This window comes from Oncorhynchus keta, chromosome 10 (assembly GCF_023373465.1).
Source record: "Oncorhynchus keta strain PuntledgeMale-10-30-2019 chromosome 10, Oket_V2, whole genome shotgun sequence".
Taxonomy (NCBI): Eukaryota; Metazoa; Chordata; class Actinopteri; order Salmoniformes; family Salmonidae; genus Oncorhynchus; species Oncorhynchus keta.
Window position 1 is genome coordinate 37,997,993 of NC_068430.1, and position 27,788 is coordinate 38,025,780.

The window sequence follows — 27,788 nt, forward strand, 5'->3', positions numbered from 1 at the left end:
CTTCTTTGTTGGCACTCCTAGATGTCCCATAAACATCACTATTGGGTCTTTTTTTCCCGATTAAATCGGTCCATATATACCTAAATATCGATCTATGAAGAGTGTGTGATCAAGGAAAAAACACCGTTTTAAAACGCAACGTCATTTTAAATTAAAAAAGTCGACGATAAACTTTCACAAAACACTTCGAAATACTTTTGTAATCCAACTTTAGCCATTAGTAAACGTTAATAATCTATCAAATTGATCACGGGGCGATGTGTATTCAATAGCTCCACGTCTTGAAATAATGTTCAGAAATTTCTACTCCAAAACATCCTGTCGGAGACCGGAAGAAATGGGCTCTTACTCGTTTGACCAAGAAACAAAGCGCAGGCAATTGACAAGACTGGCGACATCGTGTGGAAGCTGTAGGACTTGCAATCTCAGCCCCATGTAATTTAGTTTCCCATAAACAATACATTCAAGTGGCGCATTGATACTTTTTTCCCAGTTTTCAGTGATCAGTTTCTTGCGCTTTTCGATGAAACGCAGGCTCTGTTATAGTCACAGCCGTGATTTAACCAGTTTTAGAAACGTCAGAGTGTTTTCTATCCACACAATCATATGCATATACTATATTCCTGGCATGAGTAGCAGGACGCTGAAATGTTGTGCGATTTTTAACCTCTTGGAGATAGGGCTGAATACTGCCCCCTTTGGAGGAAGTGCGTGCCCATAGTACACTGAAAATATTTTTTCCCAAAATGTCTAATATATGCATATAATAATTATTGAATAGAAAACACTAAAGTTTCTAAAACCGTTTAAATTATGTCTGTATGTAAAGCAGAACTCTCAGGGCAGCCATTCTCCCAAACTCTTGGCAACAGAAAAGTTGGGCCAACTTTGACGTCATCGCCCCCACCCTGTGTTTTTGCATTATTTAAACCAAATTGAACATGTTGAATGATTTTTTTTAGACTAAATAGATTATGTATTACATTAAGTTAAAATAAGTGTTCATTGTTGTAATTGTCATTATTACAAATATATACATTACAAAAATACAAAATAAATCCACCGATCAATCGGTATCAAGCTTTTTTTGGTCCTCCAATAAAATCAGTGTTACAAAAAAAAAAAAAAAAAAAATCATAAAATCAGTCGACCTCTAGTTAAGATTTCCCTTCACTGGAACTAACAGTCCGAGCCCAAACCATGAAAAACAGCCCGAGACCATTATTACTCCTCCACCAAATTTTACAGTTGGCAGATGGTGAAGCGTGATTCATCACTCCAGAGAACGAGTTTCCACTGCTCCAGAGTCCAATAGCTGCAGACTTTACACCACTCCAGCAAACACGTGGCATTGTGCATGGTGATCTTAGGCTTGTCCATGGACACCCATTACACGAAGCTCCCAATGAACAGTTCTTGTGGTACGTTGCTTCCAGAGGCAGTTTTGTACTCAGTAGTGAGTGTTGCAACAGAGGACAGACTATTCCCATTCTGTAAGCTTGTGTGGCCTACCACTTCACGGCTGAGCCGTTGTTACTTCTAGACGTGTTCACTTCAATATAACAGCACTTAGTTGACCGGGGCAGCTGTAGCAGGGCAGAAATTTGACGTACTGACATGTTGGAAAGGTGGCATCCTATGACGGTGTCACGTTGAAAGTCACTAGGCTCTTCAGTAAGAACATTCCACTGCCAATGTTTGTCTATGGAGATTGCATGGGCTGTGTGCTCGATTTTATACTCCGGTCAGCAACGGGTAGTCGAAATAGCCGAATCCACTCATTTGAAGAGGTGTCCACATACAAAGTATGTTTTCAAAATGCATACCGCCTCCAACTATTTGCAGTGGTGTGTGACGTGCTGAATGACTGCCTTCCATTGTGGATGCGTCTGCTGTTTGAGATGCTGTAGCAGCAGCTCTCATGCTGTCTGACAGATTTTCCGCTCAAAGGCCATGCATCTGTATGCTGTACGCATGTGCTAAAGATACATAACAAATATATTGTGCCCATCTGCAATTTTATTCCACCAAATTATGCAGATTAACCTATAGATTGATAAGCATGACCAATCAAATGTGTTCACATCGACTGGTATTTCCATCAATGAATAGGCTAAAAAGCATGATTTCGCATTGGGCTAATTTTTTCTTCTCCCAGACAATTGGCCCGGCGACGATTTTATTCATCAGCTTTTCTATAAAATAAAATGGTAATAGCCGGCTATTACCAGGTAATGAAACCCTGGTGCATGACCATGCTAGGGAAAGCTTCAATCAGAGGAATCTGACAGGACAATGCATTCCGAAAAAGGACACCGCAACCATGTTGAAAAAATAAGGAGAAACACACCCTTGAAGCATAGTTAAAAGGAGAGAAAGTAAATTGGCTCAGTATTGGTGGCAGTTCCCTCACCCACTCCACAAATGGTTCCTTCCTGAGCTGTCAGTGACACCCATACATCAAAGCATAGTTTATACAGTCAATCCAGCCTCACATTCACAGACCACACACACACACACATTGAGATGTGAATAACCACTCAATTATTTTATTCTCTTTAACTCTACAATAGAGAGCAGATTAACTTAACACCATTGCAATTTTTCCCATCTTGAAAAGAGATGGCGCTAAACTGCCCAAAATGACTAAATAACTTCTGCAGTTCAGTGCATTGGCTCGTTTGACTTGGACGACTTCTTACGACTAGCACGAGAACAGAGACTAACAATAATACCGTTCATCATCATCACCAATCAAATCATAACACAGAACTTCTAAAGTTCACACTCGTGGCATTGAAGCCTGGCCCAGCAACAGTGATCTCACTCAGACACCAGACTAATGATCCATTATGAGAAACAGCTATGCAAACCACAGAAAAGGCCTGAGGTGGAGGGAGAAAAGAAGCGAGAGACAAAAGAGGAGAGAATAAGCCAATCTGTCTGTCCCATTATGCATATGGGCCTCCTAACCGGATACAGTTGTTTGTATTACCACCTTCTCATCAGGTGGCTTAGTGGTGGGGAGGGTTGTAACACAGAGCCATAAGGCACAACCCAGGAAGGGAGGCAGGGGATAGAGGAGGTAGAGGAACAGAACCGGGGGGGTAGAGATAGCTGAAGGGAGGAGTGAGGTAGAATAACAGAAGGAGGGCAAAGTGGGAAGACAGGAAGGAGGTCTGAGATGCTAAGACGACCTGTATCCTCGGTAATTCGCCTGCACTCTAGCCTCGAGTACTAGCTGCCTCATCTCCAAACTCTTCCTTTCCCACTAGACCTTCCCCTGTTGTATCCCCCCTCAGGGTACCCCCTCGCCTCCCACTACCCCTCACCAACAGGGCCCTGACTAGTTCACATAATGGCATTTTTAAAATGTAAACCCCTGACACACTTCCCTTAGCTGAATAAAGGCCTGGGCCTCATGGCTCTGCCTCAGGCGGCTGGCCCAGCCTCAGCCTTGCACACATGTCTCTCCCTCCCGTCTAAACTGCTGTCACATCTAATGAACACATCCCGCTGGACACACATGTAGGGACAAAAACAACATGGTGTGTGTGTAATATATTTATCAATCCACAAATTTCTTGTTAGCAAGTCGGTTAGGACATCTACTTTGTGCATGACAAGTAATTTTTCCAACAATTGTTTACAGACAGATTATTTCATTGTATCACAATTCCAGTGGGTCAGAAGTTCACATACACTAAGTTGACTGTGCCTTTAAACAGCTTGGAAAATTCCCAAAATGTAATGGCTTTAGAAGCTTCTGATAGTCTAATTGACATCATTTGAGTCAATTGGGAGGTGTGCCTGTGGATGTATTTCAAGGCCTACCTTCAAACTCTGTGACACTTTGCATGACATCAGAAGAAAATCAAAGGAGATCAGCCATGACCTCAGAAAATAATTGGAGACCTCCTTGGGAGCAATTTCCAAACGCCTGAAGGTTCATCTGTACAAACAATAGTACACAAGTTTAAACACCATGGGACCTTGCAGCAGTCATACCGCTCAGGAAGGAGACGCGTTCTGTCTCCTAGAGATGAATGTACTTTGGTGCGAAAAGTTCAAATCAATCCCAGAACAACAGCAAAGGACCTTGTGAAGATGCTGGAGGAAACAGGTACAAAAGTATCTATATCCACAGTAAAACGAATCCTATATTGACATAGCCTGAAAGGTCACTCAGCAAGGAAGAAGCCACTGCTCCAAAACCACCATAAAAAAGCCAGACTACGGTTTGCAACTGCACATGGGGACAAAGATCGTACTTTTTGGAGAAATGCCCTCTGGTCTGATTAAACAAAAATAAAACTGTTTGGCCATAATGACAATCGTTATGTTTGGAGGAAAAAGGGGGAGGCTTGCAAGCCGAAGAACACCATCCCAACCGTGAAGCACGGGGGGTGGCAGCAACATGTTGTGGGGGTGCTTTGCTGCAGGAGGGACTGGTGCATTTCACAAAATAGATTGCATCATGAGGCAGGAAAATTATGTGGATATATTGAAGCAACATCAAGACAGTCAGGAAGTTAAAACTTGGTCGCAAATGGGTCTTCCAAATGGAGAATGACCCCAAGCATACTTCCAAAGTTGTGGCAAAATGGCTTAAGGACAACAAAATCAAGGTTTTGGAGTGGCCATCACAAGGCCCTGATCTCAATCCCATAGAAAATGTGTGGCCGGAACTGAAAAAGTGTGTGCGAGCCAGGATGCCTACAAACCTGACTCAGTTACACCAGCTCTGTCAGGAGAAATGGGCCAAAATTCACCCAACTTATTGTGGGAAGCATGTGGAAGGCTACCCAAAACATTTAACCCAAGTTAAACAATTTAAAGGCAATGCTACCAAATACTAATTGAGTCTATGTAAACTTCTGACCCACTGGGAATGTGATGAAATAAATAAAAGCATTCTACAACTGAGATTTTACATTCTTAAAATGAAGTGGTCATCCTAACTGATCTACGACAGTGAATTTTGACTAGGTTTAAAAGTCAGAAATTGTGAAAAACAGTTTAAATGCATTTGGGTAAGGTGTATGTAGACTTCCGACTTAAACTGTGCGTGCACACGTTCAAAAGTTTGGGGTCACATAGAAATGTATTTTCTTTAAAAAAACAGCGCTGGAAATGGCATATCTACATAGGCATACAGAGGCCCATTATCAACAACCATCACTCCAGTGTTGCAATGGCACGTTGTGTTAGCTAATCCAAGTTTATCATTTTAAAAAGGCTTATTGATCATCAGAAAAACCTTTTTGCAATTATGTTACCACAGCTGAAAAGAGTTGTTCTGATTAAAGAAACAATTAAACTGGCCTTCTTTAGACTAGTTGAGTATCTGGAGCGTCAGCATTTGTGGGTTAGATTGCAGGCTCAAAGTGGCCAGAAACAAAGAACTTTCTTCTGAAACTCGTCAGTCTATTCCATGAGAGAAATTGCCAAGAAACTGAAGATCTCATACAATGCTATGTACTACTCGCTTAACAAAACAGCACAAACTGGTTCTAACCAGAATAGAAAGAGTGGGAGGCCCCAGTGCACAACTGAGCAAGAGGATAAGTACATTAGTGTGTCTAGTTTGAGAAACAGACGTCTCACAAGTCCTACACACACACACACACACACACACACACATATATAAACTCAGCAAAAAAATTAAAAATGTCCCCTTTTCAGGACCCTGTCTTTCAAAGATAATTCGTAAAAATCCAAATAACTTCACAGATCTTTATTGTAAAGGGTTTAAGCACGGTATCCCTTTCTTGTTCAATGAACCATAAACAATTCATGAACATGCACCTGTGGAACGGTGCATGTTCTCCCGACCCCTCCTGTCTCAGCCTCCAGTACTTATGCTGCAGTAGTTAATGTGTCAGGGGGCTAGGGTCAGTCTGTTATAGCTGGAGTATTTCTCCCATCTTATCCGGTGTCCTGTGTGAATTTAAGTATGCTCTCTAATTCCTTCTCTCTCTCGGAGGACCTGAGCCCTAGGACCGAGCCCTAGGACCATGCCTCAGGACTACCTGGCCTGATGACTCCTTGCTGTCCCCAGTCCACCTGGCCGTGCTGCTGCTATAGTTTCAACTGTTTTGACTGAGGCTATGGAACCCTGACCTGTCCACCGGACGTGCTACCTGTCCCAGGCCTGCTGTTTCAGTCTCTAGAGACAGCAGGATAGGTAGAGATACTCTGAATGATCGGCTATGAAAAGCCAATAGACATCCTGAGGTGCTGACCTGTTGCACCCTGGACAACGACTGATTATTATTATTTGACCATGCTGGTCATCTATGAACATTTGAACATCTTGTCCATGTTCTGTTATAATCTCCACCCGGCACAGCCAGAAGAGGACTGGCCACCCCTCATAGCCTGGATCCCCTCTTGGTTTCTTCCTAGAGAGTTTTTCCTAGCCACCTTGCTTCTACACCTGCATTGCTTGCTGTTTGGAGTTTTAGGCTGGGTTTCTGTACAGCACTTTGAGATATCAGCTGGTGTAAGAAGAGCTTTATAATTAAACTTGATTTGATTTAACAGCTTACATAGGGTAGGCAATTAAGGTCCCAAGTTTTCATAACTGTGACACTAAAGAGGCCTTTCTACTGACTCTGGAAAACAGCAAAGGAAAGATGCCCAGGGTCCCTGCTCATCTGTGTGAACATGCCTTCAGCATGCTGCAAGGAGGCATGAGGACTGCAGATGTGGTCAGGGCAATAAATTGCAATGTCCGTACGGTGAGACACCTAAGACATTTCTACAGGAAGACAGGACGGACAGCTGATCGTCCTCGCAGTGGCAGACCACGTGTAACACCTGCACAGGATCAGCACATCCGAACATCACACCTGCGGGACAGGTACAGGTTGGCAACAACAACTGCCCCAGTTACACCAGGGATGCACAATCACTCCATCAATGCTCAGACTGTCCGCAATAGGTTGAGAGAGGTTGGACTGAGGGGAGGTCCTGTTGTAAGGCAGGTCCTCACCAGACATCACCGGCAACAGGGTCACAATCTCACCGTCACTGGACCAGACAGGACTGGCAAAAAGAGCTCTTCACTGACTAGTCGTGGTTTTGTCTCACCAGGGGTGATTGTCAGATTTGCGTTATCGTCAAAGGAATGAACGTTACACCGAGGCCTGTAGTCTGGAGCAGGATCGATAGAGGTGGAGGGTCCGTCATGGTCTGGGGCGGTGTGTCACAGCATCGTCGGACTGAGCTTGTGATCATTGAAGGCAATTTCAACACTGCGTTACAGGGAAGACATCCTCCTCCCTCATGTGGTACCCTTCCTGCAGGCTCATCCTGACATGACCCTCCAGCATGACACTGCCACCAGCCATACTGCTCATTCTGTGCGTGATTTCCTGCAAGACAGGCGTGTCAGTGTTCTGCCATGGCCAGCGAAGAGCCCGGATCTCAATCCCATTGAGCACGTCTGGGACCTGTTGGATCGGAGGGTGAGGGCTAGGGCCATTCCTTCCAGAAATGTCAGGGAACTTGCAGGTGCCTTGGTGGAAGAGTTGGGTAACATCTCACAGCAAGAACTGGCAAATCTGGTGCAGTCCATGAGGAGATGCACTACAGTACTTAATGCAGCTGGTGGCCACACCAGATACGGACTTACTTTTGATTTCAGGGAATACATTATTCCATTTGTTAGTCACATGTCTGTGGAACTTGTTCAGTTTATGTCTCAGTTGTTGAATCTTATGTTCATACAAATATTTACACATGTTAAGTTGAAAATAAACGCAGTAAACAGTGAGAGGACGTTTCTTTTTTTGCTGAGTTTACATATACAGTACACGGTCTCTCATCAGTACCCACACAGGCAAGCTGTCCCTGCTGTTGGTCTAATGTCTTAATAAGTTGTGACTTCTTGTGTTGTCTTCCATAATGTTACCTCAGAACTACTTTAGGACTTCAATTTCATTTTGAAGTAAAGGTCACAAACTGTGCAATGTAAATTAACACATACAGTGCAAGAGAGAGAGGAGAGAGGGGAGAGCAAGAATGTGAGATGGGTTACGCAAAAGAGAAAAACACAGGATAAACTCGTAGTGACCTCACACCTGTAACAGACTCGTGGGAACAGCGCGCTGTAAGATCGCCAGCTCCAGGAGACAGAGGGAGGGTTCAGCAGACAAACATCTACTAGCTCAACCACAACCAAATAAGTGATCAAGCAAGTATACTGACCAAAAAAATGAATAAATAAAATCCTACATATCCACCCCCTTAGCTGAACTACAAAGTAAACAACCCATCTACAAGCAGACCCGTGAGAACCGTCAGATAAACACTCCTTTAAAAAAACTCAATGAATCTGGTCCTGACACGTAATTCCTTTTAGTCTGTTACACAAGTAGACAAGGAAAATCAACAGCTAAATTACATCAAAACACATTACTACAGCTGCTTCATGTCCAGACTTGGTCACATGCTTGTTATTGGAAAATGAGTTCTATCGCCTTAGCAGCTAATTGTAGCTTTAGGAGGGAACCGTCTGTTAAACAGAACCTTAAAGGCCTGCAGCGGCAGGGGGACGTCACTACAGTGTTACGCACTTCCTGTGGTTCCAGCCGGTCGCAGTCAGAGCAGCGTTATGGGGACACAATTAAAAACAGACAGACTGAGGAGACAACATGCCCCAAGACAACTGACCTGACTGAGCCAGCTTAAGATAGCCTACCATTCAGAATAGTGTGCATAAATTCTACAGTGTAGTTGATTAATCTTATCCTAAATCAAAGCAGAAAACAAAACAATTGTATGTAACTGCATTACGCAGTATGTTCTAATCCATGTTAATACACGTTATAGGCCTATAAGACTTATTCCCGGCAGGCAGCATCTCACTCTGCTTGTCTGTTCTGTTCTGACCAGGCAAGACTGGACACAAAGATGAACATTGTAGGGGTGCGCTGTGCTCTGCTTGTAGGAGGGCTGACCAGCTGCATGACCACAGTGGTTGACTTCACTTCAATGGCCACCACACATATCAATAAAAGACAAAGGGAATCATTCAGCCTGCATAGATAAATAAATGCCACTCATGCATCCACCCTGATCCTTCACTCAATAGCATCAGCAATAGCACACACAAATGTTTGAAGTAATGCGAGGAGATATTACCGAAGTTGGGGTTGCTCTGAATTTGTCTATTACACAAATATCTTCTTGGCCTCTTGTTGTGGTAATAAAGCACAAACTTAGTTCTGTATTCTCACTTCTACTTTTGTCTGTGCTGCTACCAACACAAATACAGTATTATCCAGCGCCTGGCCGTTTCTCCTGTCCTTCTGACCCATTTCATTTGTTTTTCTCCCTCATGTCGTGGAGAGCGAGGGCCCCACTAGGAGTGGAGTCGTATAACTGTTGTTTTTGTCAGGGAGGGAGAGAGGGAGTGAGAGGGAAGGGGGAATGTAGTTACTGTTGTTTCTGTCCCAGATAGACAGGGGTGTAGGCTGAGGCCCTGCAAATGAAGAAAGAAAAAAAACAGCTTGTGAAAAACAGCAGGTTTCTCCATTGGTCTGGGCCAGCCTGTGATGACTTCCAGACACACTGATGGGCGCTCCCTCCTCCGCTCAGTTCCCCTCCCGTCCTCGTCTAGACTGCCTCCACGGCAATCTCCCCTTTCCTCTCGGTCACTCCCTCTCTCTATATTTCTCTTCTCCCCTCTCCCTTGTTCTTTCGATTGCTCCTTTCCCTTTCTTCTAGCCTTGGCTTCTCCTTCCTTCCAGACTGAGCGCTGAGCTGAGCATTTCTCTCAGAGGGAGAAGCTGACCAAATAGACAGGGCTTCTTTGATCCCCCCCACACACCCTCTGGGACACTCTTTCCAACAAAGTCTGATCTCCAATAAAGGCATAGAGTCAGGGGGAAAAAATGACAGCCATCGTATTTCTATGTTCCACCCTGTTTGGTTTTGTCTTATGACCAGTGTTGCGGTGGTTACAATAATAATAATAATCATAAAACTCATAACTTGCTATAACAAATTACTTTACTTATTTTCCCTGTTAACAACGTCATTGTTACATAGGCTTATACACCAACACAAGTAGCCTAATAAGGACAACATTTCCTCAACTACCTATCCAGCTACCAGCTTGTTCAGCTCTCCCTGGGTTACAGCCTGTTCTCCTGAATGATTCAAATCAAGCCTGGGATGAGGTAGGCCTACAGTCGTCTTCAGAAGCAGTGGTCAGGTCTCGGGGGTCTTTCGCTATGAGTTTTGTGCCGGCGTGTTGCCTTTGTAGGTGATTCAAGAGAATGGAAGTCGTGTTTCTAGCAGTGGAGAGGGGTTTCTCGCCTGGGTACAGTTTACATTTTACAGTTATATTCTTGTCATTTTGTCCTACCAAATCTAAGTAATGGGAGTACATCTACACTGAGAAAGTTGACATTTTAGAAGCTGCTGCCATTTTCCATCTCCCTCACTAATGCAGTTAGTAGTAGTGTGTAAACAGAACATGGGGTTGGGGGGGGATTTTGTTTTATATTGCACCAACAGAGGAAATAATCACAAATATTTATTTGGATCAATAACTATTGTAGGAAGGGAATGATAGCAAAAGTAACAACCTGTGTCTTTAATCAGTAACTAATACTATTACTTAAATTGAAAACAGTAACTATGTTATAACACTCGCTACCGCAAAAAAATGAAATTACTGTAACACGTTACCCCCAACCCTGCTTATGACTGCCCCCTCTGTGGTGAGGGGTGTAAAAGGAAACCGTTTCTTTCAAAGCAAAGATAAACTTTGTAAATCAGGTAATTGGGTATGACTGAGTTGCGTGAAGGCACACATGAATGAACGGCCAACGCTCCCTGTAACGGCTGAAGCATCCCATTGTTTTCCCCAGCCAGACCCACTGTGTTGAGTCTGATTATGTGTTAATGTAAGCCTGGTTATAGAACCACACCCTCCTCTCACAGAGCATTCGGAAAAGTATTCAAACCTTGACTTTTTCCACTTTGTTACGTTACAGCCTTATTCTAAAATAGATTAAATTGTTGTTTTTCCTCAAATCAACACACAATAATACCCAATGACAAAGCAAAAACAGATTTAGACATTTTTGTTTGTGTATATAAAGAAATGTACATAAGTATTCAGACCGTTTACTCAGTACTTTGTCAAATCACCTTTGGCAGCCTCGAGTCTTCTTGGGTATGAAGCTACAAGCTTGGCACACCTGTATTTGGGGACTTTCTCCCATTCTTCTCAAGCTCAGTCAGGTTGGACGGGGAGCGTCGCTGCACAGCTCTTTTCAGGTCTCTCCAGAGATGTTAGATCAGGTTAAAGTCCAGGCACTGGCTGGTCCACTCAAGGACACTCATTGACTCGTCCTGAAGCCACTCCTGCGTCGGCTTGGCTGTGTGCTTAGGGTCGTTGTACTGTTGAACCTTCAATCCAGTCTACGGTCCCGAGTGCTCTGGAGCAGGTTTTCTTCAAGGATCTCTGTACTTTGCTCCGGTCATCTTTCCCTTGATCCTGACTAGTCTCCCAGTCCCTGCCTCTGAAAAACATCCTTACAGCATGATGCTGCCACCACCATGCTTCACCGTAGGGATGGTGTCAGGTTTCCTCCAGACGTGACGCTTCGCATTCAGGCAAAAGAGTTCAATCTTGGTTTCATCAGTCCAGAAAATCTTGTTGTTTCTCAGGGTCAGAGTCCTTTAGGTGCCTTTTGGCAAACTTCAAGTAGGCTGTCATGTGCCTTTTGCTGAGAGGTGGCTGCCATCTGGCCACTCTACCATAAAGGCCTGATTTGGTGGAGTGCTGCAGAGAGGGTTGTCCTTCTGAAAGGTTCTCCGATCTCCACAGAGGAACTCTGGAGCTCTGTCAGAGTTACCATTGGGTTCTTGGTCACCTCCCTGACTAAGGCCCTTCTCCACCAACTGCTCAGTTTGGCTGGCCGGCCAGCCAGCTCTAGGAAGAGTCTTGGTGGTTCCAAACTTCTTCCATTTAAGAATGATGGAGGCAACTGTGTGCTTGGGGACCTTCAATGCTGCAGAAATGTTTTGGTACCCTTCCCCAGATCTGTGCCTCGACACAATCCTGTCTCGGAGCTCTACGGAAATTCCTTTAACCTCATGGCTTGGTTTTTACACTGACATGCACTGTCAACTGTGGGACCTTATATAGACAGGTTTGTGCCTTTCCAAATCAATTGAATTTACAACAGGTGGACTCCTATCAAGTTGTGGAAAACATCAAGGATCAATGGAAACAGGATTCAAACAGGATTCACCAGAGCTCATTTTTTGGGGTCTTATAGCAAAGGGTCTGAATACTTATGTAAATAATATGTTTAACATTTGCAAAAAATTCTTTAAAAAAAACGTTTTGCTTTGTCATTATGGGGTTTTGTATGTAGATGAGGGGAATTTAGAAATATATATATTATAGAACAAGGCTAACTTAACAAAATGTAGAAAAAGGGGTCTGAATACTTTCCGAATGCACTGTAAGTAACCGAACTGCAGTATAAATAGGTTTTCATACTATAGCACTAGACCTGTAGGAAGCACTTCAATTGAGTCCTTATCCGTGATCGCTGGCAAATCGGCCCTAATTGCCATCAGTTTATCTAAATCACATAAGTCATCCTCCCTCCATGCCAAGGAAGCCTTCTCCTCTGCTCAGAAGACTTACCCTCTTCTTTCTTCTATCAGGGGAACATAAGCAACCATCATTAGGGTAGTTAACGTTGGAGACTTGACTCCAGCCATATTTATGGTGAACAATCAAATTAAGCATACATCATAAAATAGAGGTACCGCAATCACTTTTCTAATTATATGGGTGATAAGGGAGAATGATACAGTCAAGGAACTATAAAAGTGAAACACCTACATTTAGCTAAACATCTTAAAGCAGCAGTTAAAGTTTAGATCTATATTTTTAGGGTTTGGGGTATATGTTTATGTGCAGAAAGAAGTCGAGCATCGCACCCATGCACACAGGCACAAATACAATGAGCTCCAATTATTGTGTTGTTTTGGCTCTGTACTCCAGCACTTTAGATTTGAAATGACATGACTGTCAGCTTTAATTTGAGGGTATTGTCATACATACCAGATGTACAAAAAGTGCTGTAATTTCTAAACGGTACATCGTCCCCCCATTTTAGGAGACTAAAAGTATTGGGAGAAATTCACTTCATGTGTATTAAAAGTAGTCAAAAGTTTAGTATTTGGTCCCATATTCCTAGCAAGCAATGATTCCATCAAGCTTGTTACTCTACAAACTTGGATGCATTTACTGTTTGTTTTGGTTGTGTTTCAGATGATTTGGTGCCCAATAGAAATGAATAGTAAAAAAATGTAGTGAGTCATGTTGGAGTCACTTATTAGAAATGTATTCTTATTTACAAACACTTCTACATTAAAGTGGATCCTACCATGACTATGGGATAGGCAGGAATTAATCGTGAATAATGATGAGTGAGAAAGCACAAATATCAAACCCAAGACATACTAACCTATTTATGTGTACGTGACAATTCAACTTTTTATTTTTTGAACAGCTGGTGAATGTGTAGGACATAAGGAGAATAACTGGTCCATTAAACTCTGGGTGCACTGGACAGTCTGTAGACTCAATGTGACAGAAAGTGCTTTCTGTTAGACATGACTCATGCCACAGCTAGGCTAACTAGACTCAATATGAAACACAGTGACAACCATGATGTACTGCATTGCCAAACCATAGGACAGCTGTAGGGGGACATTGTGACCCATTTCAAATGGATGATCCACTCAAACGGAACACCAACTAAGCATGACCTTTGGTACTCAATCCAACCAATGTGGCGGCAGCGTAGCCTAGTGGTTAGAGCGTTGGACTAGTAACCGGGAGGTTGCGAGTTCAAACCCCCGAGCTGACAAGGTACAAATCTATCGTTCTGCCCCTGAACAGGCAGTTATGTTATGTTATGTTCTTAACTGACTTGCCTGGTTAAATAAAGGTAAAATAAATTTAAAAAATTAAAAATGTAAAGGACTTGAGAATAACTAGCTACAGAGGGAATAAACAAAATGGACATAATTTCCTACATTAAAATGTCTGTCCCTCACAGTAGCCTACTTCTTAGCATTGTGTCGCTAATTTCCTTCATAGCCACACAATTGGATTTTTTTTATTTTACCTTTATTTAACCAGGCAAGTCAGTTAAGAACAAATTCTTATTTTCAATAACGGCCTAGGAACAGTGGGTTAACTGCCTGTTCAGGGGCAGAATAACAGATTTGTACCTTGTCAGCTCGGGGGTTTGAACTTGCAACCTTCCGGTTACTAGTCCAACACTCTAACCACTAGGCTAACCACTAGGCTACCCTGCCGTGGAAAATGGACACAACAGACGAACAGCACGCGAGAGACAGACTTACAGACATCCAGCGATTCATCCGAGCCGTCTGGGCAGTCCTTCTCCCCATCGCAGCGCCAACCCTTGGAGATGCACGTCACCTGGTCCTTACAAACAAACTGCTTCGGACTGCACGTCTTTGGGGCTGAAACAGACAAGACATTAACTGTAAAATGATGTAGCAGATAACTATGTAGCGGCAAACACGAAATACAACATTGAGTAGAAAGTTTGTTGCATAGAGGTTGATAGAGAAGGCAAGGAAAGTTAAATAATTGTGTACTGCATAACCTTGAAAATACGTTCCAATGTTGGAAGGGGGCTCCAAGTGAAAAAGTTTGGGAACCCCTGCTTTAGTGAAAGGGGCCAAGAGTGGACACACACACACACTCCGGTCTTGTAGGTATTTGCGTCGGCTTGCCCCCAAATATCCAGGTCAGTGTTCCCAGGCCAACAGCAGTGATGCAACACATCTAGACTATCAAAGGACATCTTGTTCTGAAAGCACCCCCCTCCCTCAAGCCCCCTAACCCCACCACCCAAAAAAATTGGAAACTGTCTTCTATCCAGAGCCAAAAGGGGGAAAGTACTCAAAGCTGTACCACCTTAAATCCTCTCCTGTGCACAGGCACATGTAACACACACACACACACACACACACGCTAATCAGCATAGTTATGTAGTTTAGGAGGGCTGAGGGAGTGATGGTTTAACATGCAGTTAGCCAGGCAGGCATATGGGAGCGAGTGAAGGAAAAATGAGGAATGCTGACCTAAAAATCCAGTCGGGAAAAAAGTGAAGACTTTTTTTATTATAAAAACAAAATAACTGAATACCTCCTAGGAGACCTTGAATACTTTTGTTAAATTCTAAACTAACAGCCTGAAACTTTCCAGACTTGGAATCGGTAGTTATGGAGAAACATGCAAGAGTCGCCCCGAGTCGTAAAACCGCACTTCAAAGAGATATTACAATTAGTTTCTAAACTGAAATAGGGTGCATTGGTTCATGGATCAATTAATTCACTGGTCAGTCAGTGATGTTTTCCAGACATTAGGAAAGCAGCCATTTTCTCAAACTAGAATGCAGGCACAGTGGTCTGATTTCAGAAAGGTATACTACTCATTTAACCAATGTATTTAGCCTATACTGAACAGTCAGGGGATTATTATGATTGTGACACAGCATGTCAAGGGAGGCTCTACAACCGGCCTACTTAGTTCAACAAAAAACAAGGTAGGTTAGCAGAATCGAATATCTTCCTTTTACTACACTGAACAAAAAAAATAATATAAAATCATGGTCTCCAGAGTGGTGCAGCGGCCTAGGGCACTGCATCACAGTGCTACTTGGCTCATTGTGCTCTAGTGACTTCTGGTGGCGGGCGGAGCTCGGTCGTCTGTTGAACAGGGTTTCTTCCGACACATTGGTGCGGCTGGCTTCCAGGTTAAGCGGGCGGGTGTAAAGAAACGCGGCTTGGCGGGTCATGTTTTGGAGAATGCGCGACTCGACCTTTACCTCCAGAGCCCGTTGAGAAGTTGCAGCAATGAGACAAGATTGAAATTGGGGAGAAAATGTCAACCAGAGCTGCTGTCAGAGAATTGAATGTTCATTTCTTTAACATAAGCCGCCTCGGACGTCGTTTTAGAGAATTTGGCAGTACGGCCACCCGGCCTCACAACCGCAGACCACATGTATGGCGTTGTGTAGGCGAGCGTTTTGCGGATGTCAACTTTGTGAACAGATTGCCCCATGGTGGCGGTGGGGTTATGATATGAGCAGTCAAACTACTTACAACGAATACGATTGCATTTTGTCAATGAACATTTGAAAATGTCCTTTGTTGAACTGTAACTCAGGAAAATTGTATAAATTGTAGCATGTTGTATTTATATTTTTGTTCAGTACATTTCTAAATGTCCACAGTTGGCCTACAGCAGCCATACTCCCCTATAACATCAGTGATGTGTCAGTGTACAAGATGAGAGGCTTTGGGCAAACGTGTGAGAGCCAGGCTGTTTGACAGACAGTGGAACAAGTTATTATTAGAGAGACAATTTGAGTATGTGAATGAGGAAATGGAATGTCATCGTCTTTGAAGTTGAAGAGGCACTCATCAGAAGAGTGACCACAGAAAAGAGGGAGGGTCTCTGGCTGGGTGGCTAAAAGGTACGTGGGGATATATGGGGTGTGGTAACGAGTCTCTCCCGTTGGTTACATCTCCACAAGGCTGTCTGCCGGTGAAGTATCAGCACCTTCCCTCCTCTCGAACAGTGCTCTTTAGCGTTTTTCTTAAAACAGAAAAGTCTTGTTACTTGGAGAAATGTACAAAAAAAAAAAGCCCCCTAGATTCCAGAACATTCTTTCCATCTAAGGTGCCGCCAAATAGTCTGAGATGACCACTGACTGAAACATTCAGTTTGTTTGTTTGTTTTTCATCAAATAAAAAAAAAAAAATGGGGCCATGTTGGGTTATTTTAGGGCATTCCACTGGCGGCTGCTGGGGTGAAGGGGGTCTTTATATGGCTCTCTGGCACCGGCGTGTACACACACACACAAAGTCTGACTCCGAAATGCAGATATTCTCTCTGCTCATCCTAGGCTTCCTGACAGTGCTACCTGCACCTCAGCCCGACTAACTACATACATTCTCTTGCCAAGAAGTCATGAGTTATCCCTGAATTATTGATATAATGCAGCCATGCTTGTGAAAAAGTAGCTCTTATTTGTTGTATCGTTTGTTTATGAGGAAGCTACGGTAGATGCCACAGAGACAGGACAAGCCAGGCAGCTGAAACTGAACGCTACTTGCTGTGTGTGACGGGGCCTACAGAGAGCAGCCGCCATGTTTGCAACAGCCATGTGTGTAATGGATCTCAGAAACAGTAATGGCTGTGGGATTAAACTAGTGTTCTGTTAACATAGCAGCAGCCGCTTCAGACACGACTCAACTAGCAGCTGACAGGAAGCTACCGGGGTGAGCAGGAAGTGGGTCAGGAGGTAAAGCTACTGTAGCAGATTTTAACTGTACTACTAATGGGACTGTTGTGACCAGAAGGGATGTTCTTGTGGGAGGAAGAGGCAATAAGTAAAGAGAATGGTGACAACAATGACAGAGTGACACAAACAAGATTCTTTTTCCTGGGCATTTCCTTTATCATATTAGAACTGTTAAGGAAAATCTGTATTTTCCATTCTGGGTGGCAATGCTGGCTAGAAACCTGCATTATTAAATAAATGATGCTATGGGCAAACTGGTGGATAGCAGCCAAGTGGCTAAAAGGAGAGGGGGGACACAAAGTGGAGAGAAATGACTGAACAGAACAGGGGAGAGGAGAATGATGAGTAGAGCACCAGGGCAAGCCATCAAAGTTATACTGCTGACCAGTAGGAGGAGGAGATAAAGGACTGAGGCTCAGGCCCCATCCCAGAGCAGGCCAGCTCGGGACAGGGGAAAAGCAGAGGGAGCTGAGGCAGGAAGAGGTAGTTGAGATGGGTCGGGACAGGGGAATGTCACACCTGCTATCAATGAGCTGCCCGCCTCTCCATGTTGTTTACCCAACTGGATGTGTGTGAAAACGCTCCTTGTCACAACCATTTGGGCTAAATAACAACTCCCACACAACCACCCCACCATCCCCCAGGAAGGGCTCAAGGCAAATACAACATTTTCTTGCCTAGCAACAGGATCTCCAACTGCAGACAAACACATATATAATAAATAAAACTGGAGCTGCGCCAGGGAACCCACCAATTCAAGCAAAGATCAAGAAGGGTACAGCACTATACTAGACAGGACAGAAGTGTGCTGTACCACTCTTACACAGCCTATGAAATACTGGATGTCTGAAAGTAGGCTACAATCAACTACATAGAGAAGTTTACTGGTGAAAGAAATAGAAAAATGTAAATAACTTCACAGTAACAAACTCAGCAGAAAAAGAAACGTCCTCTCTGTCAACTGCGTTTATTGTCAGCAAACTTAACGTGTGTAAATATTTGTATGAACATAAGATTCAGACAAACTGAACCAGTTACAGGCATGTGACTAACAGAAATGGAATAATGTGTCCCTAAACAAAGAGGGGGGTCAAAATCAAAAGTAACAGTCAGTATCTGGTGTGGCCACCAGCTGCATTAAGTACTGCAGTGCATCTCCTCCTCATGGATTGCACCAGATCGTGCCAGTTCTTGCTGTGAGATGTTACCCCACTCTTCCACCTAGGCACCTGCAAGTTCCTGGACATTCATTTCTGTGGGGAATGATTTTAGCCCTCACCCTCCAATCCAACAGGTCCCAGACGTGCTCAATGGGATTGAGATCCAAGCTCTTCGCTGGCCATGGCAGAACACTGACATGCTTGTCTTGCAGAAAATCACGCACAGAACGAGCAGTACGGCTGGTGGCAGTGTCATGTCAGGATGAGCCTGCACTAAGGGTACCACATGAGGGCGGAGGATGTCTTCCCTGTAACACACAGCATTGAGATTGCCTGCAATGAAAACAAGCTCAGTCCTGTCTGACCAGCGACGGTGGGTTTGTGACAATGGGCAATGTTGTTGCCGGTGATGTCTGGTGAGAACCTGCCTTACAACAAGCCTCAGTCCAGCCTCGCACAGCCCATTGAGGACAGTCTGAGCACTGATGGAGGGATTGTGCGTTCCTTGTGTAACTCGGGCAGTTGTTGTTGCCATCCTGTACCGGTCCTGCAGGTGTGACGTTCAGATGTAACAACTCTTGCACAGGATCGGTACACGTAGTGTGCCACTGCGAGGACAATCCTTCCATCCTGTCTCACTGTAGCGCTGTCTTAGGCATCTCGCAGTACGGACATTGCAATTAATTGCCCTGGCCACATCTGCAGTCCTCATGCCTCCTTGCAGCATGCCTAAGGCAAGTTCACGCAGATGAGCAGGGACCCTGGGAATCTTTCTTTTGGTGTTTTTCCAGTCAGTAGAAAGGCCTCTTTAGTGTCCTTAGTTTTCATAACAGTGACCTTAATTGCCTACCATCTGTAAGCTGTTAGTGTTTTAACGACTGTTCCACATGTGCATGTTCATTAATTGTTTATGGGAAACAGTGTTTAAATCCTTTACGATGAAGATCTGTAAAGTTTGGGATTTTTACTAATTATCTTTGAAAGACAGGGTCCTGAAAAAGGGGCGTTTCTTTTTTTGCTGAGTTTATGTATGGAGGCCTAATAATAGTTATGGAAATGTTGCAGCTGTCAGAATCAATTGGAAACTAAATCTTGAATAGTTTCATTTAATAACAATAGGCCCTCTGATGAAAACTAAGTGAAAAACATTGCAGCACATATTTTGCTGTTCTATCGTGCATGTAACAATGTCCGAGGGGGAAGAAAATAAATAAATAATAAGCTTTAAGACAAGAGAAACATTTAGTAAAAAAAAAAAAAATCACAATTTATGAATACAGAATTCCCTCGTCTCATGTTTACTCTATCCATCTAGTCAAGGTTGTACTTCAGTCAGTAGTGACACTAAAATAACTGGTAAAAATCAGTACAAATAAGTACTACTTAAGTATTTGTTTTTACTGTACATATGACAACTTTTACTTCACCAATAATGAAAATAAATGTACTTTTTACTCCTTACATTTTACTTCTCACCCAAAAGTACTCGTTACATTTTGAATGCTTAGCAGGATAGGAAAATTGTCTAATTCAAGAGAACATCACTGGTCATCCCTACTGCCTCTGATCTGACAGACTCAAATGCAACACAAATGCTTAGTTTGTAAATTATGCCTGACTGTTGAAGTGTGCCCCTGGCTATCCGTAAATAAAGAGAATTCTGCCGTCTGGGTTGCTTAATAAGGAATTTGAAATGATTTACATTTTTACTTTTGATACTTAAGTATATTTTAGCGATTACATTAAGTATATTTAAAACCAAATACTTTAACTCAAGTAGTATTTTACTGGGCGACTCACTTTTACTTTAGTAATTTCCTTTTAAAAAGGCATCTTTACATTTCACTCAAGTATGACAATTCTGTACTTTTCCCACCACTAATAGATATGAAAGGCAGACGGCCGGGTAAGACAGACATAATATAACCCAGTCACCAGACAGACATGGTTACTATACCCCAGGCAGTAACAGAGCCCCGCAACCACCACCCTTATTGACAACGTCACTGTGGGGTAGACACCTGCAGCCAGTCATACTCACTCTCAGAGACTACAGTAAGTCTCAACTCGTTAACCCTGGCCTATTATCACAGGAGACTTTCTTCCCATGACCGTGCAGGTTGGACTGCTGTTGTCCCGTTTGTGTATTCTATGTAAACGAGTGTGTGTGTGTGTGTGTGTGTGTGTGTACACTCGCACAGGCTTGTACATGACTGCAGCTGGATTCCGTTAGAGTACATACACAATACTGTTTGGATAAACTTCCTGAGAGAAGACAGGCTGTATTATGGTCCAGACCTCCTAAGAGCTTAAGGGGAGATTCTCTCTCAGTTATGACCCATTGTTATTGGGATTGGCTCTAAAGTATAGGTCTATGTACAGTGTGTATTGAGAATAAAGAATCTGGCATGGATATAAGACACCAGGTATGTGACAGGAGGCTGAGAGGAAAGCCAGAGTGGCCATTAAATGGTTCCAATGACTTGACGGGAATAGGGTCCAGTAAGTAACGTTTGCATGTACTACCTTTTTTTATTTTCACAGAGTAAAACACAATCCTAGACAGAGTAATTATAAGTCCTATCCTAAATATGTCTTGGTGTTATTTAACAAGTGATAAAAAAAACGGCATTACCTTTTGCAAATATTTAAAGGAGACAAAGAGGGGGGCATAAACAAACTTGAGTTGTGTGTAATCCTTCTTCCCATCATGAACTCCCCTCTTGGCTAGTCTCACAGTTCCGGCCTCCTCCTCAAAACACACAAATCTAAAACAGTTTCATATTCACACGAGAGAGGAAGAGCTTAGCGCTCAGATACATCCTGCCAAATGGACTTGATGGTCGTTCAAAACTGAACAGACAATAAGAGACCAAGAATGAAAACAGCTTCAGAAGGATAAGATTTCCCAAATCAACTGGACTACCCTTGACCTGGAAACACGGAGCTAAAAGACCCTGACATGATGGTTTCTCTCAACTATTTGCAGAATGTACTTGGACGTCCATTAAAACAGAGGAAAAACTATGTGTTTGCCCCTATGGAGAGCAGGATTCTCTGGAGACAGCCCCATTGAATTCCAAACCTTGGGGATTTCACCGGCTGCAAGCCCAAGTGTGACCAATAATGGGAAAGCAAACAGCCGCAACGAAAGGCCGAGTCAGGCAGAGGGAGCGAGGTCAGGGAGTGAAGAGAAAAGGGGGGGTGTTGAGGGGATGTGTCCCCTTGGAAACTCTGTCGTGCCTTTGGAAGTCCTCTCTCCTGACCTCTGGCCTGACCTGAAGATGTTACACTGTGGATCTAACTGCCAAAACAAGAAGTGTTAACTCCATGTGGCTACAGTGGCCTCCTTCCAGCCTCCCTCCTCTCCATCCAGCAGACTCAATGTTTAGTCATGGAAGAGCGTGAAGAGGAAAAAAGGTTGCCAATTTGTCAAGTTGCAAAATAAGCCCTGGGGCACCAGCTGTGCATCTTAAAATATGGAGCTCAGAGTTTTGAAGGCCTGGAAAAATGCAAAACGTGCCCGTCCACAAGAGGACAGAAGGAAAACAGACATTTCAGACAGACTCTGGGCTGTGGTAAAATGTTCATGAAATGCAGGCAGTTTCTGATTGATCTTTTAAAAGGATGGGGTGACTTTCTTGAAAGCAGGACAATTTGGCTCTTTTAATGAGCGGAGCCTGCTTGATATCCGTGAATAAAGGCCTTCATTAACATCACATCAAAGAGGATAGGGCACTGGTGTGTGTGTGCGCGCCTGCGCAGGAATATTTGGTTTACGTCTTTTTATAGTATGGCGTGTGTATGTATACGTGTGTCCATAAGTGTACACAGTATAGTGGGCTTCAAAATACACTTTCCAGTGACACTGACTCACCCAATGATGATGAAGCATAGGTCACTCACCAGTGATGGCTGATCATTCATGCCAATATCTCAAGATTGAAAATTGAAAAACAGTGCCGTTTGCTCAGAATCACTCAAAAAGTTGAGCATTTCTTTAAGATTTACCGACAGATTAGTCTTCTCTTTTCATCAGTAGGCGTTTGCTTTCCAAAATGGTAGGTCTACATTATTCCCACAATTGTATTTTGACATTTGTGAATGGCAAACTGACAGCTGCAACCAACCATAAAAGTATAATCCATAGATGGCAGTTCTCATTAGGGGTGGCAGGTAGCCTAGTGGTTAGAGCGTTGGGACAGTAACTGAAATGTTGCTGGATCGAATCCCTGGAGATGACAAGGTAAACATCTGTTGTTCTGCACCTGAACAAGAAAGTTAACCTACTGTTCCCCAGTAGACAGTCATTGTAAATAGTAATTTGTTCTAAACTGACTTGCCTAGTTAAAAAAAATAAAAAATAAAATGTAATTCCACTGGCAGCCATTGCTAGTGTACACATGAATTTAACAGTCAAAGTGCCAAGGTTAGAGGTTCCAAAATCCTGCGATGGATTATATCTCTGGCCACAACGCAACAAGCTGTTCTATATTTGGTGCATATGCTGCCCAAATTGAAATTGTAGCCTTCCTGACCGTGAACTTTTTTTAGAAGCGATTGACCTGTAGCTAAATTATGCTCTCTGGTGTAGGGTTTTGAATTATTTTATTTGTGCATGTTCAGAGGAGTAATATCACTTGAGGATTTTTTATATAGCCTAATTTTGCCAACAACAAAAAAATACAATAAGGGGTGCTGCCCCAGCATCCCTACGTCCCGCAGCTATGGACCCAGTACCTCTAAAAACAGAAGTTTTTTTTTTTTTTTACCCCGTTTTCTCCCCAATTTCGTGGTATCCAATTGTTTAGTAGCTACTATCTTGTATCATCGCTACAACTCCCGTACGGGCTCGGGAGAGACGAAGGTTGAAAGTCATGCGTCCTCCGATACACAACCCAAACAAGCTGCACTGCTTCTTAACACAGCGCCATCCAACCCGGAATCCAGCCGCACCAATGTGTCGGAGGAAACACCGTGCACCTAGCAATCTTAGTTAGCGTGCATTGTGCCCAGCCCGCCACAGGAGTCGCTGGTGCGCGATGAGACAAGGACATCCCTACTGGCCAACCCCTCCCTAACCCGGACGACGTTAGGCCAATTGTGCGTCGCCCCACGGACCTCCCGGTCGCAGCCGGTTACAACGGAGTCTGGGTGTGAACCCAGAGTATCTGGTGGCACAGTTGGCACTGCAGTACAGCGCCCTTAACCACTGCGCCACCTGGGAGGCCCAAAACAGAAGTCATTTTTGTTCAGTGTTATGCATTTTCAGTATCCCTACCCTAGACTGTTCAGTATTCCCTAAAAGCCCCCCTTTATAATTTAATGGCATCCATTTAGGAATTATCATCTGGAACTCATAATTGGAATTTAAGATATGTATGTGCAATGTGACACTTAATTGGTGATGGATTATAAGCCTTCTAACAATTTTAAATTAAAACATGGGCTGGGGCACAACCTGAAAAACGGTTTGTGTGGAGGTGCGGACTAACGGCGATTAAACTATAAAAAGAAAGAGTCTCACACGCCATGTATAAACTCCCAGCAATTGAATGGGCATTTACCAACGTTTTGGCATCACTGTGCCTTCCTCAGGGTGTGGTTATAAGGATTATAAACCATCAATACCAGGGGACATCTAGGTTTATGTGTCCTTTCTCCTCATGAAGACTTTGCCCCATCCTTCTTCAGTTACTATATGGAAGACAAAGGTCCTGAGACACCAACAAACGAGACGTTTTAAAAATCAGACCCAAAATGCTTTTATTCCTGAAGGGAAGCCTCCTCTTAGTCTGGAATTGTCAATTGAGGGCTGTTAAAAAAAAATGGGGGCCCTCTGAAAGAAAAGGCCTACATGAAATAATTCCCCCATCATTCTATGCTTTGTAAGCATGCTTTGTCTGTGCAACAAGAGCTCAATAATCTCTACAAACCTTAGGAAAGGAGTTTCTCATTGGCGAGTGAAAGATAGTTTCTATAAAATAATTGTTTGAAAATCAATTTTAAAAAACATTCCATCCAAAGCTCTTCCAAGAGTAGCCAAGACACATTTTATTTGGCTTAAGTTGCTGGCTCTCTGACATGCAACGCTATGAGATATTGTGTCTTCTACATTTGTATCCAGTCATAGCTGACAGACATTGAATATCTCCCGTCTTTGTCTCCTTACTCCCTGTTCACTCTCCTGAAACTATGACGGTCAGGTTGTTATCAATGAAACATCACAATAAAGGTGCAGAGTTGGAAAGAAAAAGCCATCTCAGACTGGCCTATAAAAATATGGGCAAAAGAACAGACACTGGACAGAGGAACTCTGCCTAGAAGGCCAGCATCCCGGAGTCGCCTCTTCACTGTTGACATTGAGACTGGTGTTTTGCGGGTACTATTTAACGAAGCTGCCAGTTGAGGACTTGTGAGGCGTCTGTTTCTCAAACTAGACATTCTAATGTGCTTGTCCTCTTGCTCAGACAGACAAATCTGGGTTTGACGGATGCCAGAAGAATGCTACCTGCCCCAATGCATAGTACCAACTGTAAAGTTCGGTGGTCTGAGGCTGTTTTTCCATGGTTCTGGCACCTGAGTTCCAGTGAAGGGAAATCGTAACGCTACAGCATGCACTTACTTTCTATACGATTCTGTACTTCCAACTTTGTGAAAACAGTTTGGGGAAGGCCCTTCCCTGTTTCAGCAGGACAATGCCCCCGTGCACAAAGAGAGGTCCATATAGAAATTGTCAAGATCCGTGTGGAATAACTTCACTGGCCTGCACAGAGCCCTGACCTCAACCCCATCAAACACCGTTGGGATGAATTGGAATGCTGACTGTGAGCCAGGCCTAAATCGGCCAACATCAGTGCCGACCTCATTAATGCTTGTGGCTGAAGGGAAGCAAGTCCCCGCAGCAATGTTCCAAAATCTAGTGGAAAGCCTTCCCAGAAAAGTGGAGGCTGTTATAGCAGCAAAGAGAGGGACCAACTCCGTATTAATACCCATGATTTTGGAATGAGATGTTCGATGAGCAAGTGTCCACATACTTGTCAGGTAAAGTACAGTTTTGCATCACTCAAATATCCAATTAAATGGTGGCTAATATTGAGCAATGGAGGTGTACTCCAGCTGTGTTTTGTGCTGTAATGCATGGGAGCGGACTGTGAGCTTGCCTCCCAGGTGGGAATGGAATGTTAGGAAGATACAGTTGTATCATTGGGTACAACCTGACAATACTTCTTTCACAATCTCTAAGGCTGCAATTGACCTTGACACAAATTAAAATGTCATGCTGTTTTGTTCACTGTTTGTAATACAGCCCAAGTGCTGTCTCCTATGTCACTGATGTACTATAGTGTACTGCCCTGGCCAATGGACTGTTAAGAGTCCTGTCAACATCTCAAAGGGTGAAGAAAAGAAAAAAGGCCAGACTCATGGAAATCCTCAGGGCATTTGTTCACTGCAGAGGTGTTGAATGGGGGAAGTGATTGACATCACAAGCTTGTTGACAGCTCTAGAGACAAAAAGGTGTTTCCAAAGGGAAGGAGTGAAGATGAAGGTACAGCGGAGTTCCAAGAAAAGACAGTGTGGATCACCCCCCCCACCAAACCTCTGCTCTGGATAGAGAAAGGTCAAGCCATGGATGAAAGGGTGAATGTCTTGTTGCGTAACATCAAGAGACGCCAACTGCACTGGGTGAAAGGAGAGAGTTCAGCATCCACTCCCTAGTCCTGTCTCTCTGCTCCAATGCCCTCACAAAGCACATGCTTTTGTCTTTTGTCCACGGTGACCCTCAGCTTACATGGTGCTCCATTTATACAGCTGGCTGCTATTTACCTCAACCAGCCAGGTTAGGCATTGTAGCTCAGGGCTTATACTGTAGTATGCCACTGCCACCCGCTGTGGTGGACTGGAGTGAAGCGGGCCTGGGGCTCAGGATATGTGGGACATTCACTTTATTGAATTCAATTGCATACACATGGCACCACTTACAGGGCTGGGCAATCTGAACAAGACAATATCGTCCCATAATGGATACAACGATCACAATAATGGTATAAAGCATATGAGCGCGCCTAGGGGCCGATTCAGACATAGGAAAGGCACACATTTCCTACACACTTCTCAGTAGTTCGTATTAAGACTTACCTTATGCAGGTGTGTAAGGGGCTTTGCAGGTGTGCTTCCCTTGTGCAGGCTGAAAACATTTACTTCAACTGCTAAAAACCCTCCCACTTACTGGCCAACAGATTCTCGTAGAGTTTTCATTCAATAGGTTTTATAATACATTGCTCTTAAAAAAGTAGCATAAACATAACCACATGTAACATGGATTTGCATTAGTACATGCATAAAAAGTCCCAGCTCACTTTTTCATTTTTGAATTATTACATAAAACCGATCAGAATGTTTTTCTGGGGTGTGATGTAATAAGGAGGACCTGGCAAGCCATCCAATAATGTAAACTCCAACAGAAATCAATTAAATTTAAATAAAATAACTTGCACTCATTTCAATTGCATTTTCAGACCATTTACAAGCAAATACTTTACGAATGTATTGTTACAAATCAACTTCCAAGGTTGCTAGCCAACTAGCCTGCTGACATTGTTAGTAGTGCCTGAGTCAGCCAGTTGCTATCAACACCTAGCTTACAGCTACATTAAAGTAACCCAAAACGTTAATACATAATGCGATCTAACCAATTCTCAAATAATGTTAGCTATATGCAGTTCTTAGCCAGCAAGCTAACGTTAGCTATTTAGCCAAATAGCTATTAGCCTAGCTAACCACCACTTATGGTCGGCAAGCTAGAACCCAACTACTGGAAATCAGCTAGAGAACAACACAACCAAAAGAGAGAGCAGCCTTGATGGCTGGGGTCCATCCAATGGTAAAACTTTTTTTAAAGAAGAGGGCAAGCTGAGTTAGCTTCCAAAGCGAGGGGGAGGTGGGCGCTTTGTCAGGCCAGGGGAAAGTCAAGGAAATCCAAAATAGATATGGGGAAGAAAAATGTAAAAAAAAAAAATACAAAACACCCATAGCCTACTTCCGAGAACATTCCCGAAAAGATGACAAAACAAAAAGGATAACAGATGAGGTACGACAATTGGAGCAAGCAGGTGTTTCGCGTTCGTTTTGAGCCCACGGCAAAAAGTCACCAGGGCCTGCCGTGCTAACGGGTTCCCACTAGATAACAGCCACAAAGTTGGTGATGAGCTGCATGGCCGTACATTCCCCA

The 27,788-nt window shown here is 43.5% G+C and overlaps 1 protein-coding gene across 4 annotated transcripts in view; it reads right to left on the reverse strand.

The window, feature by feature from the left end:
- The window catches only part of LOC118388177 (low-density lipoprotein receptor-related protein 1-like), a 176,937-nt gene that overhangs the window by 127,031 nt on the left and 22,118 nt on the right, over window positions 1–27,788 (reverse strand). For all 4 annotated transcript variants that reach the window (XM_052526961.1, XM_052526959.1, XM_052526960.1 and 1 more), the window contains exon 2: window positions 14,419–14,541. In XM_052526961.1, the coding sequence (XP_052382921.1) occupies window positions 14,419–14,541 (123 nt within the window). The remainder of the gene's footprint in view (window positions 1–14,418; window positions 14,542–27,788) is intronic.